This window comes from Betta splendens, chromosome 1 (genome assembly GCF_900634795.4).
Source record: "Betta splendens chromosome 1, fBetSpl5.4, whole genome shotgun sequence".
Classification (NCBI taxonomy): Eukaryota; Metazoa; Chordata; class Actinopteri; order Anabantiformes; family Osphronemidae; genus Betta; species Betta splendens.
The window spans coordinates 2,660,960-2,678,977 of NC_040881.3; the positions used below are offsets into that span (position 1 = coordinate 2,660,960).

Genomic DNA, 18,018 nt, shown 5'->3' on the forward strand with positions numbered 1-18,018 from the left:
CATAGACTGCGTCTGGCTTCTTATTCCTATTCTCCATAAAGTTCTTCTTCAAAAGGCCAGAAATTGAAGCCTGCTCTTTCCTACCCATGAAATATTGTCCCAGATTATTACATACACAGTGAAGTACAGTTACATGTACAGGTTACAGTGAACGCTAATGTAAAATTATATGGTCGTTCTACAGCCTGTAAGCTTTCATTTGAGCCCTCCTTGGCATCTGTACATTGATGCAGGCTATAGTTGTGAGTTGTTTTGGGGGCGGCGGGGGGCAAAATGAAACATCATGAATTTATAAGAAATAAGTCCCATATATTGGTTTTGAATGCTTTTTGATTTATTATCTCATTCTTTTATTCGGATCCACACTGATTGATGGTTTATTCCTTACTGCTAACCTACGAACAGAAAGAGCAGCAGGTAGGTACGTACAGGTGTGCCGATGTCACTAATTATCACCTAGCAACAGAGATGCTCCCAGGGAAGCCCCCATGGGATCAACACGACTTCTCAGAACTCATTTCATTTTCCAAACCAAAACTCCCGAAGAACAGCTGCAGACGCAGCCTTACAAGATAAAACAGGATTCCAGGAGTCCCTTTATAATAATACCTGGTTTTACCAAACATGTTTCCTTACCTGTTGAGTTTTGAGTGATTAGTACAAATGTAGTTATTATTATTTGATTAAATGCATCCAATGAGGCAAGAAGTCAAGGCAATTTTTCTAAAATATTTTTATTTACATTCTTGAGAATAAAAGGGAAATTTTTTTTAAACAAAATATATTTACGTAAAAACAATTGTCTCCAAAACTCTCACGCTTGAAACGCAAAAAAGCAGCAGCACAACATAACAACATAAATAATGTAAAAGTAACTCAGTCATTCAGGACATTTTAAAATAGCTGCCAATACAGTAATTAAGTTCGTCCTTTGGCCAGGAGAGAGCACAGGTATAGTAATAATAACAACAATAATAATAATAAGACTTCATCCACATGAAACAAATATATATATTTGTAGAGCTGTGAAATAAAACTGTTATATATGAAATACGTAAACATGTACAACGTAGTGCCTGAAGATTGTCATCAAATTGAAAAATGTCATCCCAGTTTTAGGATTTAAAGTATAAAAATATTACAATTTTACCTCTGTCAATCATATGTTCAAAAGCAAGGATGACTAAAGTAAAAAAAGTTACATTCATTTTGAATAACCCCTTTTTAACTGTTAAATACACACACGTCATGTCACATAAATGAGAACATGGTTTTTGTTTAGCTGTCTTATTCTTATCACAGAATTCACCGTTCAACACACTGAACAGACCGTGTTTATGCTAACTAACCTCCTGCCTCGCTGGCATGTATCCATTACCTGTATCCATCACTGAGCTGGATTCTGACATCAAAGCTTTCTTCTCCATCATATGATTTATCAGAGTTTGTAGATCTGGTCTACATGGTTCTGGGAGCTTCAGGTGTGTGGAGGAAGGCGTGGGGCAGAGTAGAGGAGAGGATGGAGCGAACAGGAAGCTGCTGGAGTTGGTTGCCTTGGCGACATCCTCCTGACTCACCTGCTCCTCGCCTCCACTGCTAACGCCAGAATCTAAGCTAGGTAGCTCCAAGCTGTCGTCCTGCAGCTTCTGTACTCGCTCATAACCGGAACAAACCTGAATGGAGCCTTTGCCAAAAATCCCTCCACTGCCTCTAAACAGCTTCTTCAGGTCTACTTCTTCATCGTTCCCTCTCTCCTCCTCCTCCTCCTCCTTGTCCAGGGCCTCCTCATCAAGGCTGTTGGTCCCATTGATGCTGTCTGACTCCAGGCTTTCTTGACTGACCTCCTCACCACTGCACACACCTGAATCTAGACTCTGGAGTCTCATGCGTTCCACCTGGACTTTCTCAACCTTCTCATACTCTGAAATAACCGGCACTGACTCGTTGCCTTTGTCGCCTGTGGAAAGCAACAGCAGGATCTCCAGTTCCTTCCTGCTTTCATCCTCCCGCTTCTGCTCTGCGCTGGCGCCTTGATTCACAACAGGCCCATAAGGTGAATCAGCAGCGCAGGGCTGCAGATTCCCAGCGCTGAGCGAGGAGAAGGGAGGTGGGGAGCACAGATGGGAATAACTGGGGTTGGAGAAGCTGGAACTGCCCGAATCAGAGCTGCGCTCACGTTTCGCCTTCTCTAGAGACGCTGCCTCTGGCGTAAAGGGCACAAGAGCATCCACAGCAGAGCTCACCTCCACGCAGAGGATTTCCTCCCGTTTAAGGAAGGAATGGAAGGAGTCGCTGGTGAAATGAGGCCTCATCCAGTTCTGGAAGGTTAAAGGATGGAGAAGGAGATTAATGTAGACTGAATTAGGCCTGGACCAGAATAAAAGAACTGACCAACTAGACATCCTGTGTTCTTTCCTTCTGATTCTGCTGGATTTAACATTTTAAAGGTTCATTTTTTTAAGCCTGATATGATCTGATCTGTCTGGTTTCACCTCCCACATCGTCTGTGCCTCATGCTTTTGGGCCTCAGCTTGTTCTCCATCTATTTTGGTATGTGATGTTTGTTCTATATTTACCGTTGCACTAGGTGACAGTTTATCAGTGACGCAGGTCAAATATCTAACATCAGATGTCTTTAGACAGTTTCCATCAGCTCTTAGGAGCATTTGCTACAAGCCTGAATCATGTTGCGTGTGATCACATCTTTACTGGTTAAACCAGGTCACGAAACAACATTGACTGTGACACCTGGACACTCACCTGCTGCAGCAAGGATGCTTCTGGGCTTGGGATGGGCGACCCTTTGAGGCTGTCCACCACCCTGAAACACAGAAGAAGACCTCGCTCTTGGCATATTGCTTTCACGGAGGTAAGGTGGTTCTAGGGAGGCTTTGTGTCTACTTACCAGGTGGTTCTGTTGGTCCTGACAAACACAACAAACAGAAACACTGCAAACGACATCGTCGCGCCTGCGATGATCATCACCCACACGTCCCCACCGGCGTCTGACAAGCACAAGGCGGAGCAGGTCACATCAGGGTGGAGCCCAGCGTTTGACTTTCTCAGAGTGACTGACACCACCTTCACATTTACCTGGAGCTTTTGCTTTTCCTACGGGCGACACCCATGACGTAGTTGAGCTCCAGTCGCTCCAGATGGACTTAAACGGGTCCTTGTTACAGACCAGCGCTCGGACCCGTGCCTCATACCTCTGTCCTTTAACAAGCTCCTTGGGCAGCAGCTCCGTCTCACAGAGGACTTTACAGGGTTTGGACACTGTCTTCACAGACGGATCCTACGAAGAGTGTGGACATTTAATACATGCTCTCAGCTCTGCTCTATTAGAACTAAACACTTGATATACACACATTCCATGACTGATCCTCTTGTTTCCACTGCAGCTCCGACTCCACACACTCAATGTCTGCATTGGTGGGGCTTTGTATCGTCAGGGAAACAGTGGTGAAGTTGACAGCTGGTTTTTCTGGAGGGTTCAGTTTTACTGCAGGAATATAGACACGTGGGTTTGAACATGAACAGCTCATAAGGCGATTCCCAAAGAGTCTGTGAGTTATTCCATGTACTCACTGCTGCAGGCGGGCTTAAAGTTAATGTTCAGTGTCTGATCTGAATCACTGCACTTCACAGCAATGGACCATTCTTCAAAATACTGAAACTGAAAATATGATAAAAGAATGTTTTTCTTTGGAACAATTCATATGAAATATTTAGGAGAGATCATCTCTATTTGCAAATGAATTGACATGAACAGATGTGGAACTGATTTGGAACTATAACTACACTCACGGCGTTGTTTTTCCTCAGGTCCATGGAGCAGCTCATCACTGCTGGTTCGAACGCATCCACAGGTTCCAGCGTACAGTTTCTGTGTGAAAACTTGGATGAGGGTGAGGAGTTTTTCTTTTTAGCGTCTACTGTGCACACGGAGTCTGTGTGGACAGATGCACGTGTGCTGTTCCACACACAGGTGATGATGCGGTTGTAGTCAGTGTAGCAGGTGAACTCTGAGAAAACGAACGAGATCAAAGGACGTCACTTCACAGAGAGAATCATCCTTATTTTGGTTATAAAAAGTCACCAACCGGCGTCTGTGAGCGGGCAGTCGGCAGCGCAGGCGTGAAGAAGAGCAAGAAGAAGAAAGAGCAGGAGGCTTCTCCTGTTCGTCTCCATTGATGATGTGGTCAGTTTTCTTCTCTTTTTGCTGGCAGACGTTCGATAGGTTGAACTTTATGGTGCGGATGACGGCTTCCTCCTTCTCCTCATCCTGCACAGACACAATAAAGACATGAGATCAGCTGCTCTGCGTCTGTGTTGTGTGTTTTGTGCAGGTTATTTCTGCCACAGCACTGACCTGTGGCAGAAATAGAGATGTTGCTCTGGCGCATGAACACACTTCCTAAACACCTGTTACTGATGCTGGCGCAGCCTCTTCTTTGTATCATTTCTTTAACTGAATTAATTTTTTTAAGTGTAAAAGCAGCATGAAGCCTCTGTTGAACAGTGTGTTGTCTTCTTTTCTATAACACTCTTAACATGGGTGAGAAGTTCATTAGTTAGTCTTTTATTGAGATGTAGACAAAGACGTGTTATTTCCAGAGGATGGATCATCAGCGCTGCCGGTCACAGTTCGACTAAACCACAGCTGTAAAATGATACGTGGGTGAGGAGCAGAACAGAATGAAACAATCTACAGCAAAACCGTTTCCAATAATGCGACTAAAGGCTCTGAGAACAGAGGAACTGTGTAAAAGGAGCTCAGCTGCCTCCCTCAGGCATCACATCCTGTCTGAACATGTGTCCTGCCATTAGCAGACAAACACATTTGGACTAAGCATCTTACCTGTTGGTGAAGCTGCTCCGTGTCTGATTCAGCGCCTCGCTGTCATTCCATCTGTGGCTCTGTGACAGAAAAGCAGATCAGTCACCTCAGAGGAGACAGAAACCACCCCAAAATAGCGCAGATAAACACATGCGCTTTAAAGGTCACTACTGAGAAATAGTCACAAATCAGGATGTGTCTTATGAAGCTGCTTTTGGTTTGGTCCGCCCCAAACACATCTTCACCTCGAGTTTTTAATAGCAGTTTTCACTTGTGTTTTTTTACTGCTGCACCTGCTTCTATCACTAAAAATAGAAACATTTCAAGTAAAAAGCCAAATGACTAAAAACAACAGAACCCATAAACGATAGGTTGGCCCAGCACCTTTAAGTTAGCCTTTAAAACTGTTACTCACAACATTCTTCTTCCCAGATCACACTGTTCATCTCTCTGAATCTGTTGTCTCATTTCACTGAAAGAACAGTGCATGTAGCCCTGGGAGAGTCTAAATCCACTGCACACATGACACATGTGGTGTTCCTCAGGGCTCGGTGCTCGGACCCATTTTGTTCATATTCTACATGCTCCCTCTGGGCTGTAACGTCAGCCGGCATGGCATTTTATTCCATTGCTTTGCTTATGATATTCAGCTTTCTCATTTACCCTGCCAACACCCACTCTGTCCATCTGCCTGAAGGCGAAAAGGTCAAAAAAGCTAAATTTTCCTGCAGCCGAACAGCTCTAAGACTGATGCTATCTTAGGAATCCCACTCCGGGTTAGCACATCTAACATTACAGCATTACTTTCTCTGGTCAGGATATCCCATATGTCAACATCTCTTACCAATCATCTGGATTAAACTGGCCTCTCATTTGTCGTGTGAGGCTCATTATCAAACACTTGTATAAGACGTCTTATTTTCAACTCGGGAACATTGTGTCCTGTATTCACTTTTGCAGATGCAGAAACGTTAGTCCGAGTGTTTGTCTTTCTGCAACACACTCCTCATCGGGACTACTGGAAATCCTTTCATATGATGTAAAGCAGTGCTGCTTGGATCCTGACGAGGGGTCGTGAATAACCATATTTAGCCCATTCTTAAATCTCTTCACTTGCTCCCTGTTTATTTCAGAATTCATAACAAGGTCGCCCTTCTTACCCACCAGTGCATTTGTGGTGATGTCTCGCTCTACCTCAAAGACCTTATAACAGTGTGCAACCTTTGCTCTGTGTCAGTACATGTCCACATTCTGGACCGAGAAGACAAATGGTTTAAACAAGGTGTGAGAGAAGCGTATGTACAAATTAACGCAGCATCTCTCAACAGAAGAGGAGACCTCAGACAATCTGTGTTATCATGTTGCCCTTCCACTTGTTCCAAAGAGGATCAAGACCATGTCACAAATCTGACATGAAGAACACACTCAATGACCCTGTAACGGTGGAGGAGGAGAGTTCACACCAATCACTAACCCCTGCACCTTGTTTTATATAAGGAACCTATCATTCACAGGTTGGACGTAAAACCTCCCTTATTGTGTAGCCTTTAGCCAACTTTCTTCAGACTGAACTGGATGGTGGTGAAACATTACTACTGATAAGAAGAAGTCCAGTTGACATAAGTCAACCTTCAGAGAACCTGGATGAAACTCTTCACCGACGACAAACCCTATGGCAAACACGGCAAGCGTTGGTTTCTCACACATCTGAACCACACTGACATTTAAAAGCTGTCAAAAACAGGATGAAACATAAGTGTGTGTGTGTGTGTGTGTGTGTGTGTGTTAGTGTGTGTGTGTGTGTGTGTGTGTGTGTGTGCGTGTGTGTGTGTTTGTCAGGTAGGATTGTGGTATGTGGTTATTACAGCCCAGTGCAAACACACCCACAGTCCCAAAAATAAAATCTACCCTTCACGCTTGCTCAATAACATTAAGTGAATAAATTTAATTTAAGGCCTTTTAAATATTTATAGCTGAAAAATGCATTTCTAATGAAGAAAACTTTTCTTTCTCGCATAACATTTTGGTCTTTTTTCTCTTTTGCGTTTCAGTGCACAAGCGAATGCACATGTTCCTGTTGATCACCAGGTCACCTGTTTGTGTGGTTTAATAAAGGTCAGCATGTTTTTATGTGAGAACTCAATGTTCCAACGCACAGGAAGTGTGTTTCTACTTCCTGTCAATGAAAGGTGCTATTTTAAAGCAGACGCAATCAGATGGTTTTACAGTAATTAAGATGGTAGATGGTAATCAATAAGGAACAGTCACGATGAGCGATGTGGTAAAGCCTGGCTTATAGGAAACAGTGGACATGTCACTTATCAGGAAGATATTCTTGACAGTTTCTGAAATTATAAGCCAGAAAGAGCAACATCTGGATTTGACAGGATTCTGAGGCGCGACACTGACCTGCCAGGTCCAGCGTGTTTAGCTCTAATGTTTACTCTACCTGCGGTAAACCCTCGTCTTTTTGTACCTAACCCCAAACTCTAAACCAAACTGTGATGTTTCCTGACCGTAATCGAGTGTTGTTGTCATGGCAACGGGTCTGCCGCGCAGCCACCATCATTCCCATCAGCCCCAGTCAGTTGAGTCAGACTGGCTGAGCTGCAGCTTTGTTGTTTTGCGTGGGAGCACAAGGAGAAACTGATTATGATCTTTGACTGTTACACCTTACGTGCTGCCGCCTCACATTGGACGTTGTCCACAACAATTCTGGGAGGAATTCAGCCTGTAGGTGTGATGTGAAACCCCTACTCCTTTAAAAAAAGCACACTGCTCCTAAGCAGACGCCTGAATCAAAGACGATTTCCCCGAACAGCGTTTGATGTGGGTGCGTTATTGTTCCGTCAGCAACGCACGCTCTAACTGACGGCCAGCAGTTTCACTGATTGTTGTTTTATGCTGAGAGAACATCAAGTAAAAGTAGTGGATGGTTAGCCACACAAAGCGCTGTGTGAACTGGGCTGCAGCAGCGGTTAAACGGTTCACCCAGCATTTGAGTGAGATTTCTTTAACCTTGATTTCTTTGATACTGTGTAAACGTGTGTGAGTTACAATCAATTCAGCCTCACCTGCAACGACCTGCACAGCTCAATTAGTTTCCAAGTCCCCAAATGAATGTTTAACTAAGTATTAGTGGAAGTGGAGGCGCCTTTTTTGTTGTTTGTGCTGTTCACTGGTTTATCTTTCACACACACATTTACATCTCTAAATTAAAGTCAAGAAGCATCAACAAGCTTAAACTGTCCTAGTGAGACTCATTCAGAATTTTCCATAATTTGGTCATTGACATTTAAATTGTCCACCAACTTTCCACTTCAGCTGAAGTGTGTTCTCTGTTGAGTAAGTGACCATTACAGCTCTGAGTCCTCCGTCACTCCCCTGGTTATCATTGCAGAGAACCCTCGCTGGACTGCTGCTGCTTTATCATTATCTGGCACTATCAGCTCAACACTAAAGGTGTGCTTTCACTCCTTTTCTATTTATCTGGCTTCTTCTGACATTTGGACTTCCCCGCACAGTTTCTTGTATTTTCTACGGTTGTGAGACATCAGCACGGAAATAACCACAAACTACCCATTTATGCCAAAAACACTCACAGACCACTTCCTAACCAGCTTTTTTTTCCAAGAAAGCTACTGTTGCTGCAAAACTTGAAAGAAGAAACTGTGACTATCCAAAAAGTCTAATGTTCCTCTTGTTGTTCTTCATGAATGCTGCTCCTAGTTTTTAATAAAAGAGCCAAATAAAGCTGTGTGCTCAGACATTAAGCTTTAGCTGCTTTAAGCAGTTACCTCCTTGTGCATGAAACAGCAAAACAGGTGATCGAGCAGAGCAGCCACAAAAACAAAACATAAAGGACAATGTTCAGCTGGTTCCTGCTGTTCACTGTTCACGTCAGTCACAGTAGAACTTTAGTCAAGAGTTACGGCTTCATCAAATATCAAATGAAGGAGAGGAGAAGCCTCTCAGCCTGGCAGGTCAAGGCCGCTCTTAGGGGGAGAAGAGCCTCATCCCAGCGTATCCACAATCAGACCAGCCTCATCTGGAAGGATGCTGATAAAACACGCTCACGCATCGCTTTCAGTAAATGTGAAGCCTGGGATTAACTGTGTGACACCTCTCGCACTGTTCCTGTGGATGGAGCCACCGAGCAGCGGTGCTTCAGCCTGAACACCCACTCAAACACCAACATGTCACAGCAGCATACGGTCTTTTCAAGCGAACTGAGATGATGTAGGCATTGAACTTTCCCGTCCACAGAGACGCCAGTGTGTGAAACTCAGCCCTGATTCACAAAGAAAACTTTCTAAGCTTTCTGAGTTTGTGCGGTGACGCCAATCACCCCTATTATCGTGCTGTGAACTGATGAGAGTCAGATAAAGTGAGACGGACAGATCGACAGATTTAATGGTGAAAAGTAAAAGTAGATGAGTGTTTGGTGTTGGTGGAGAAACACATGCGTGAATGTGTGGGAATCAGCATCATGACCTGTCAGCGGAGCCAGCGCGTGGTTTCACTGTGACCTGGTACAGTCACCACTGAGGTGTTTCAGCTCAATACGCGCTGTGTTCCTCTAAATCTTTTCATCAGCAGATGAAACGTTATCATTCAGGTCAAAGCGATCCACCCGCAGAGCTCCGTGTTTGGCTGTAGACACGTTCACTGAGCCAGAGGAGGAGTTTTCACATCCCAGTAAGGTGCTATCGGGTCTCTCCCCCTTCTCTCGCTTCCTCCTCCTTCTTTCTCTTTCCCACGTAAACCGCATCTCTCGTTTTCATACTCAGCCCCCACATACCTGTCAGTCTCCCCCTATTTCATCTTAACGAGAGCATGCGCATGGCAGGATGCCTTAGCCTCACAGGTCCATGCTTCCACCTCAAAAGACCTACAACCTCTATGAGTTCTTGTGTCTAAAGCACAGAGTTTGGCTGTAAACAGCTACTGGGAAGCTTTCATTCATCTCATTTGAAAAGTCAGGTCAGTTTTTCTAAAAAGTACGAACATAGCAACCGTAACCCTGAGTCAGCTTAATCAGCCGTCCTATCGTCATTATCAGCGCTGCTGTAGGGTTATTTCCTGCCACTGAACATTCATTCAGTACCACGAAAAGGCTTTTATCTGTATCAGAGGTCTACAGAAGTTAATTCATAGAGGAACTTACTTGTGTTCTGTGAAGATCTCTTCCCTTTTCACAACAGTCGCTCATCATTTCAACTGTAATGATCTGCAGTTTCCATGTCCATCGATTCAGGCTACACTAAAAGCTGGTTTCCTTGAGCCTCTCCACGCAGCATGACGTACTGGAAATTTTTTTGAGTGAAGAATAAAAGCATTTGTGGTTGTGTGGTTTCCCGGAGTGTCTGTGTGTGAAACAATAGGGTGGAAACCCCATATTCGGAGTGGGCTCGTTTTACCTTAACTTGTCTTGCTTCACACTTTCCATTCCCTTTTTACTGCTAATAATGTTTCACTTTTCAGTGACTCTAAAAAAACATGTTGGAAGCAACATTATAATTAATTCACTAATTTGGAAAATTTTGGAATATACAGTAATATGAGAGCAGCCAGTCGAATTTTCTCTTAATTTATCAGAAAAGATGCAAAAATGACTCTAAACGAATGTGAAGTATATGAAACAGGCGAGCTGCACAGGTGCGACTGTGGACGCTGTTTATCTACCACAGGTTACTGTAAACACAGAGATCCCTCCTCGGCATAACTACAGTAAGCAACGCAGGGACGGACCCGTCAGATCCACAGTCAACAACGCAAGCAAAGTTAACAACAATGCGGATCTGACTTCTAGGCAGGAAGTACCAACAGAAGACGGAGAAGGAAATGAGAAATGTCAGAGATCAATGACTTTATGCAAAAGCAGCGTGAGTCTGCAGCCAGCATGGACAGAACAGATGCTTCCAGCAGCAAATCCTTCACATTCACAGGGTGCAGCATCTCAGGCTTTGCTGCCTCCCAGTGGTAGGTGTTGTTGTTGATGTTTCAGTGTTACTCAGAGCAGCAGAGACTTTACTTTCATTTTTATCTGATGTATTCCTGAGTGAAAATGTGAGAAGTGCAACCTATCACGCTACCAACACATTTCATGAAAAATGACCTCTAACTGCAGCTTCCTGTGATCCAGAATGCACAAATGAAACCAGCAGCTGTCACATTTGTGAACACAGACCCCGACCTGTGGAAGTCTGTGCGACTCACAGGTGCTTTAATCGAATCCAATTCAACTAAAACTAAAGAAAGGTCTGATTAGACCTGAAGCTGACTTCACAGAAACAACACCATCTAGTTGAACGATACTGGCATTGGGAACTTTATGAAATTTACGACCAGTTCATGTCTATAGATTAGTTTAGTTTGGGGATTTTAGAGGTCAGAAAACAGCAATATACAAACTGTAGCTTGATGGATTGTTTTAAAGCACTATTAGCATTTTAAATTAGCTGTTTAAAACAGGAAAACTGAAGAATAAGACTAGTTAAAGGCATTTTATTTAATTTTTACACTTGATTAAGCTGCCTCAACAACTGAGCCTGAAAGATAAGAGAAGTCATTATCAGAGCGACACACTCACCAGTCTGGGCCGTGACCGCCCGACTACTCCCTCGCTTTGGAACGGCAGAGATGAAGAATGGTTTACTCCTTTTTCTCTCATGTATACAAAGAGAAGAGTTGACCTTCACCAACAAAGTGGCCCGTTCATTCAGAATGAGGAAGGCGGAACATTGTTATACAGTACTTCCCTATTGTGTCTCCTCATGGGATTAGAATCAGTTCCAAAAACAAAAAATCTATTTAAACGAGTCACAGTCATCCGCCTATCACCTGTTATTTCCGTTACATGTTAATTCATTCCCTATAAGCAAATGTGTCACAGCAGCAGAAGTGACTGGTTGGTGTTCATGCCAACAGACTGGTCCAGATGGGAACTGGGACTAGTCTGTGTATCACATCCTTTATCTCACGCTCCATGTTTCCTCTTTATTTAATGGTGGAGCGATAAAGTATAATGTCAGGATTAAAACCATCACGTTCTTTAGTTTGTTCAGGAGAGGGAACCCGCTGAGCTCAGCTGATCTGAACCTGGGTGGAGGACACCGACACGGAACCGCTGCATAATTAGACGCCCACTGATGAGACAGAAACAGGTTAGTTGTGTTTACCTTCAGACTGATCAAGAAATGGAGACTGAAACGTGTCGTGGGAGGATGTGAACTACTTCTGAAACTGTGGTGTTGGCAGCAGAATCATCACGGCACCAGCTGGAAACTAGAAGTTTCCTGAAGTCGCCCGTCCTGTCTGTTTGGTACTGAACATGCTGTTTCTTATTACTTTGGAAACAAAGCAGCCTCAGTGAGAGGTTGAGAGTCTTTATACTTCTACGGTTACAGCTTTTCTTCCTGTTTGAAACCGCTTTGGTGCATTAAAAACAAAAAAGTCCAACGTTTCTCACGTAGAAGCTTGTTTTCTGATAACATGCATATCTTTATAGGGATTGACCGACAGCAACCTGTTTTTTACTTGTGTTTTATTGACAGACCCGATAATGAAATTGATCTGAACACATTTGAAAGCAGCGAGATTTCACCAAGACATACAACTGCAGGAATCCATCAGCTGAAATATTTTCATGGATAGGACCAAGTCTTCTGCTAAAACGTGTTTTGAAAATATATACAATATATAATGTGAAAAATGATATGAATCTAACATGCTTTGTTATGATTTTGCTTGAGTTGATGAAGGGGTATGTTATTTTGAAAAGCAAACCTCCACTGTGTGCAGTGTGTGTATCTAATCAGCCAAAGTCCAAACTGAGCACACCTGCCCAGCTGCATTCTGCTCTCGGGGCTTTTCCTTCAGCGTAAAACACCTTCCAACCCACATACGACCGCCCGTTTCATGAGGACTGTGGAGCCTAAATTGTGTAAACTACTGTGATTTAGTGTGCAGCTACTTTCATATTAGCATAAACATCACATCTGTAAACAAACAAAATAGAGTAAAAAGTCCCGTTTAGTGTTTGTGTGTTGCTGGTGCTTCAGTGGACTCATCTGTCACCGTCTGTTTGTGATCTGTGCATCAGGGTTTTGGGGATAGTTTGTTGAAAATTACAATGAAACTTACAGAAAGACAGCAAAACGCCATGTGTCTCCATATAATGATTAACTGCAAAATTGCCCCAACGTCCCCAACACCAGGTTAACCTCCTCCTCCTGTCCCACCCGGTCACAGATGCTTCCCTCGTCCCTCGGATATGACGTCCTCGGGCACGGCGCGGGTGTACCACTCCGACCAACCGCCATCGTACACCGACACCTCCAGGTTGCCGCACTCGTGGGCCGCCAGCGCCACGTGACAGGCGACCACGCCAGAACCGCACAAGGCGCACAGCGGGCGGCCCAGGTCCACGCCGGATCGCTCGAAGAGAGCCTGGAGCTGTTCCCTGGGCAGGAAGTGGCCCGATGGAGACAGGAAGGAGTGGAAGGGGATGCTGACGGAGCCGGGGATGTGGCCCGGCTCGGTGTCTGTCGAACAGAACCACAGAGAGAACCGTTACTAGAGCCCAGTCTGTTCTCACAGGACGGAGCAGCCCATCGCCTCAGTGCTGGGAAGCTGTCCTTCAGCAGTGTGTGTGTGTGTGTGTGTGTGTGTGTGTGTGTGTGTGTGTGTGTGTGTGCGTGTGTGTGTGTGCGTGTGCGTGTGTGATGTAGTCAAGAGAAAAGATAAAGCACACGTTGGTCCCTTATCTCTGCACAGACAAGACAGTCAATCAGTCGGTGAGTTTATACTTTGATTGAGTGATTGAATAAGACGAACTCACACCTTGAACATTTGTTTAAATACACACAGGAATCTTCCTTTGTGCTTCATTCAGTAAAATTGTCCCCCACATCACTGGCTCAAACAACTTTCTAGGCTGGAACAGCTGCAGTGAGAAAGTCAGAGGTGACGCAACGTCAACTGTGAGCAGAAAATGCCTCAGTCGGCCTTTTTCCCCCGCTGATCAACAGGTAGTGTGGTCAGTCTATCTGTCCCATCAGTGAATGAACAGTGTCCAATCAGCGATCACACGCAACACGTCTGGATTCTCATTCATTCTAAAGTCACCTGTGAAATGCTGACTCTCAGCAGGTGCAGCTTGTACTTCATAGCAGAGCTGCTAAGAGCTAATTCCTACTAGCTGCAGCTCTGCAACCGAACATCACATTTAGGAGACAGAGTTGACTGTCGGGTCAGCTTGTGTCTAAATACTGTGTGGTTGTTAGAATTAGAGTTATAATTAAAATACCATGATGAATAGTGAATGTTGCGGTAGCACTAAAAGCCACCTGCTGTGCATTTTCCCCTGTTGGGCCACTAGTCTGTTTGTTGATCCTGATCCTGATCCTGATCGGAACACTCACTGTCTCTGGGCTCCGGGTCCAGACCTTTGAATCGGCCCGCCGGCCGCGCGTCCACCACCTGGAACCGTTTGCTGTCAAGGTTATGCAGGATATCGTCATAGGTCTTGATCCGGGACCGGTCGAGGGAGGCCTTGAAGTCGCTCGGTGCCGGTTTCTCGTAGTGGTCGGTCACAGGCAGACCCTGCTGCTGCCAGTTCCTGAGCCCCCCGTTGAGCAACGACACCGCGCTGTGGCCGAACACCCGGAACATCCACCACACGCGCGGCGCCGAGAACGCGCCGAACTCACTGGCGTCGTACACCACGACGTGCGTGTCGCTCCCGACGCCCAAACTTCCGACATAGTCAGCGAACACCTTCTCTGACGGCAGCATGCGGTCCAGAGGAGAGGTTTTATCGCAGCACTGGTCTATGTCAAAGAAGGCTGCGCCCGGTATGTGCTTCTTCTTAAAGTCGCTCTTGGCGCTGCGGCGCACTTTGGGTAAATGCCAGGACGCGTCCAGGACGCGCGTGTTCCCCGGACCCTTGAGAGCCTCGACGAGCCGCTTGGAGGTGATCAGCGCTCTGGCCTGGTGCGCCATGGTCGGACTGGTTCTGCAGAGTCAGTGTGGCTCCCGGGTTTAGTGTAGTTTGACTAGGCCGCGCTAATCAGGTGCCAAAGGTTGAGAGTTGCAGAGAGCAGCGTCATTAATGGTGAAGCGATAGAGCGAAGGCAACAAACACGCCCCCAGGTGCGCTCACCGCAGCTGGAGGTGAAAGAAGGCGGCGACGAGGAGCACTATTAGACCGGAATCTGTACAACGCGTTTTTATTAAGTAATATGTCAATGGCCAATATGTCGTCGCAGAACTTATACTATAGCAAATATTATTGTGTAATTCTAAACAAGACAGACACAAAGCCTCAGAACGGTTATAATTTGTTTATTTTAAGCTAGGAAGGTGAAAGTATTTACAAGTCGTGCATTTACAGGCATCCTGCTTGATGATTCATTATAAAGCACAAGGGGCTGATTGTTATACATATTTTGTCATAAAAACATTTGTCCACATGACTCGCTTGGTGGCCTTATTTTTTACTAGTTTCTAACTTATGCTGCTAAAAAGTACACTACTTTTTAGGCCTAGAGTGAATGCTGATGTTTTGAATTCCGTTACCAATTTTTTTCATTGCTGTAAAGTAATGCCCTCTCGTTTACTACATATATACTTTATTTTAGATGTTGTTAAGAAATGCCCTCACGTCTTTGTCTTCATTTTACCTTGTCACTGTGACGCTGCAACACGCCAACATGCCTCGGGGGTAATTGCTATTTTTTCGGCAGGTAGGAACTTTCGCGCGTCTTCGACAGTTTCCAGCCGGTTGTTTTCTGTTTGTGCACTCACGAGGCTCTCAGCGGATGTTGACGGACTCACATGTGAACTTTCTCGGCTATCTTAAACCAGAATGTCGGCGTCGTTGATCAGAAGAGGGTTGGAGCTACTGAGCGATGATATTAAAGGTGAGTTTAGCCACTTAGTTTGCTAGCTAGATAACAGTTGACTAACATTACACAAGTAACTAACAATATTTCCTTACTGCGGTTATATAAAATCATTTTTTTCCCAAGTAGGTGCAGCCTGGAAATTTAGGATTTTTCTCATAACAAGAACACATTACATTTTCAGTAAATAACTGAAAATTCCTTGTGAATAGAAATAGCAAAAAATTGCAATAATCTCTTTTTCTGTGCAACCGGCCAGATGTTAGTAAAGCAAAGAAGAAGAAGCAACGGACTCCCAGCTCTGCCACCGTGATGGAGCTGGTGAGCACCAAGCGGCAGGGAGTCACCAAGCAGGTCAAACGGCTGCAGGGTCGCCTGGGTCCCGGCAGGAGCAAAGCTACTGTTAAAGATAAGATGATCAAGTCTGCAGTGGGTCAGTCTGCTTCTGCATGACTTCTCAATAATGAAAGTACTGTACAATACTGAGTCGTGTTTTCAATTGAATTGACCATATGATATATTGAGCTGAATTTGTAAGTATATGTCAGAACCACTAGGTGGCTCCAACATAAAGCTCATGGTCTTGTGTAGCATCTGTTTACATTAGGGGTGTCTAATCCTGGTCCTAGAGAGCTACTGTCCTTCTGGATTTCCAACTCTCTCCTGATTACTTTGAACAGGTGTGTCATGTAGCTGCTGATTGACTGAACACACCTGATGTAGGTAATCAGTATTAACTGGGCCAGGGAGAGTTGGAAAACCAGCAGGACAGTAGCTCTTCAGGACCGGGATTGGACATTCCTGGTTTACATCATCTAATCTTTCCTGTTTCTGTGCTGTTTATTGTAGAGGAATACAGAAAGAAGCAAGGGGAAAGTCATCTTAGTGCTAATCTCAAATACTTTATGGACACTAGCTGCAAAGCAACAGATGCTGAAACTTACAAGGTAAGTGCAGGAGAAATCTTGCTTATGATTCGGGTCATTATGGTTGACTCACTTTTCACTCTGCTTTGAGCTATTTTGCAGTACACAACTCATAAGGTCACTGAATGTCAGATAGAAATTTGAAATTACCCTGAAACCTTAATTTTTCTTTGTTGTTGATTTGCTCTCCCCCTCCCATTTAGATCCTAAATCATAATTTAGGGAGACAATCCAGAAATCGCCCTGCTAAACCTCCTAAAAAGGCCCAGCAATCTCGCTCATTGTTTTCAGAAGAGGAGTTCCAGCAGTTCCAGAAGGAATACTTTGGCAGGACTGTTGAGAAGAAATAAAACGCATACAAATACAAAGACATTGCAGCATCAGACGATACAGCTGGATTTGTGGCTCAGACAATAACAGAACCGTGTGTGAGGGAAACATCACCCCACCATCTTAAATCATCTGACGCGAAGGATGAATCCAAATACAGGGAATTTTAGATTAAGACCCCATATTAATTATTGTCATTATCATCAAATTATGTTTTATGGTTTCTGTCAAAAAATTACTCAAACTCAGATATTCTTATCACACAATAAATCCAATTTCATCCGATGATGTAATTGACCTTTTGTTTGAGCATAAATTTAACAAACCAAATAAATGTATGATTTTAATGCATTAGATTCTTGGCAGGTTCACTGATAATTAGATGGTTATGATAGACCAATAAAGTCCTATTGTTAAGTGTCCAGTCTTTGTTATGGTGCATCTTAGCAATGTGAAACAGAATATTTGCTTTGTCTTTTTATGTTTTTCTTAAACAGATGTCTGTAAACAATAAAAACGATGTTTCACTCTAAACAGGAGGCAGTGTTGCATAAACAAATGATCAGTAAACATATTTCGATAAATAAAGATTATAGAAATTATTTTATCCAAACATCACAATTTAGTAGCTAGTCATGCAGATCTTCTCTTAATCTTTCAAACCTGAAATATAAAATATATATAAAAAATCAACGCCAGACATTTTTACTTAAATTTTGTTGGTGAATATTCTCATTCATCCAGGTGTGGTTTTATTATTATCTGGACTTCTTTCTTTGAGGTTGTTTCACCACCTGTCAGACACAAACATTCCAAACGTTCCTTGGCTCTGAATAACTCAAGAACTGTCATGTAATGCATAACCTGTTTATAAATGGTTTCACCTAATTAACAGTCATGTACTAAGTACTATTATGACAATTGCGCATAAGATTAAAAAGACATTTTATGGCTTTTATAAAAGCAGTAACTTATTAATTTACTACTTATTTTTTAACTGTGTCCAATGTAGATA

The 18,018-nt window shown here is 43.8% G+C and overlaps 3 protein-coding genes across 8 annotated transcripts; 1 reads left to right on the plus strand and 2 right to left on the minus strand.

Moving 5' to 3' along the window:
• Nucleotides 1–715: 715 nt before the first annotated feature.
• Nucleotides 716–11,647, minus strand: LOC114861501 (interleukin-2 receptor subunit beta-like). 5 transcript variants are annotated; one of them, XM_041070740.2, is made up of 11 exons: nt 11,433–11,647; nt 4,862–4,920; nt 4,373–4,663; nt 4,104–4,285; nt 3,808–4,025; nt 3,589–3,676; nt 3,369–3,502; nt 3,094–3,295; nt 2,906–3,005; nt 2,761–2,821; nt 716–2,318 (listed from the first exon to the last, which is right to left on the minus strand). In XM_041070740.2, the coding sequence occupies exons 4-11, from the start codon at nt 4,189–4,191 to the stop codon at nt 1,341–1,343; spliced, it is 1,869 nt and encodes a 622-aa protein (XP_040926674.1). In that variant the 5' UTR covers nt 4,192–4,285; nt 4,373–4,663; nt 4,862–4,920; nt 11,433–11,647; the 3' UTR covers nt 716–1,340. The 5 variants fall into 5 exon arrangements, with proteins under 5 accessions (XP_040926674.1, XP_029016634.1, XP_029016627.1 ...); XM_029160801.2 differs by lacking the exon at nt 11,433–11,647 and adding an exon at nt 10,008–10,161; XM_029160794.3 differs by lacking the exon at nt 4,373–4,663.
• Nucleotides 11,648–12,369: 722 nt separating this feature from the next.
• LOC114859538 (3-mercaptopyruvate sulfurtransferase) lies at nt 12,370–15,006 on the minus strand. The gene is made up of 2 exons (XM_029157696.3): nt 14,266–15,006; nt 12,370–13,386 (listed from the first exon to the last, which is right to left on the minus strand). Exons 1-2 carry the CDS (start codon nt 14,843–14,845, stop codon nt 13,088–13,090), a joined length of 879 nt encoding a protein of 292 aa, XP_029013529.1. The 5' UTR covers nt 14,846–15,006; the 3' UTR covers nt 12,370–13,087.
• Nucleotides 14,556–17,537, plus strand: rps19bp1 (ribosomal protein S19 binding protein 1). 2 transcript variants are annotated; one of them, XM_029157698.3, is made up of 5 exons: nt 14,556–14,697; nt 15,710–15,765; nt 16,007–16,180; nt 16,597–16,694; nt 16,877–17,537. In XM_029157698.3, exons 2-5 carry the CDS (start codon nt 15,711–15,713, stop codon nt 17,021–17,023), a joined length of 474 nt encoding a protein of 157 aa, XP_029013531.1. In that variant the 5' UTR covers nt 14,556–14,697; nt 15,710; the 3' UTR covers nt 17,024–17,537. The 2 variants fall into 2 exon arrangements, with proteins under 2 accessions (XP_029013531.1, XP_055364871.1); XM_055508896.1 differs by having other exon boundaries at nt 14,560–14,697; nt 15,589–15,765.
• The last annotated feature ends 481 nt before the right edge of the window (nt 17,538–18,018 follow it).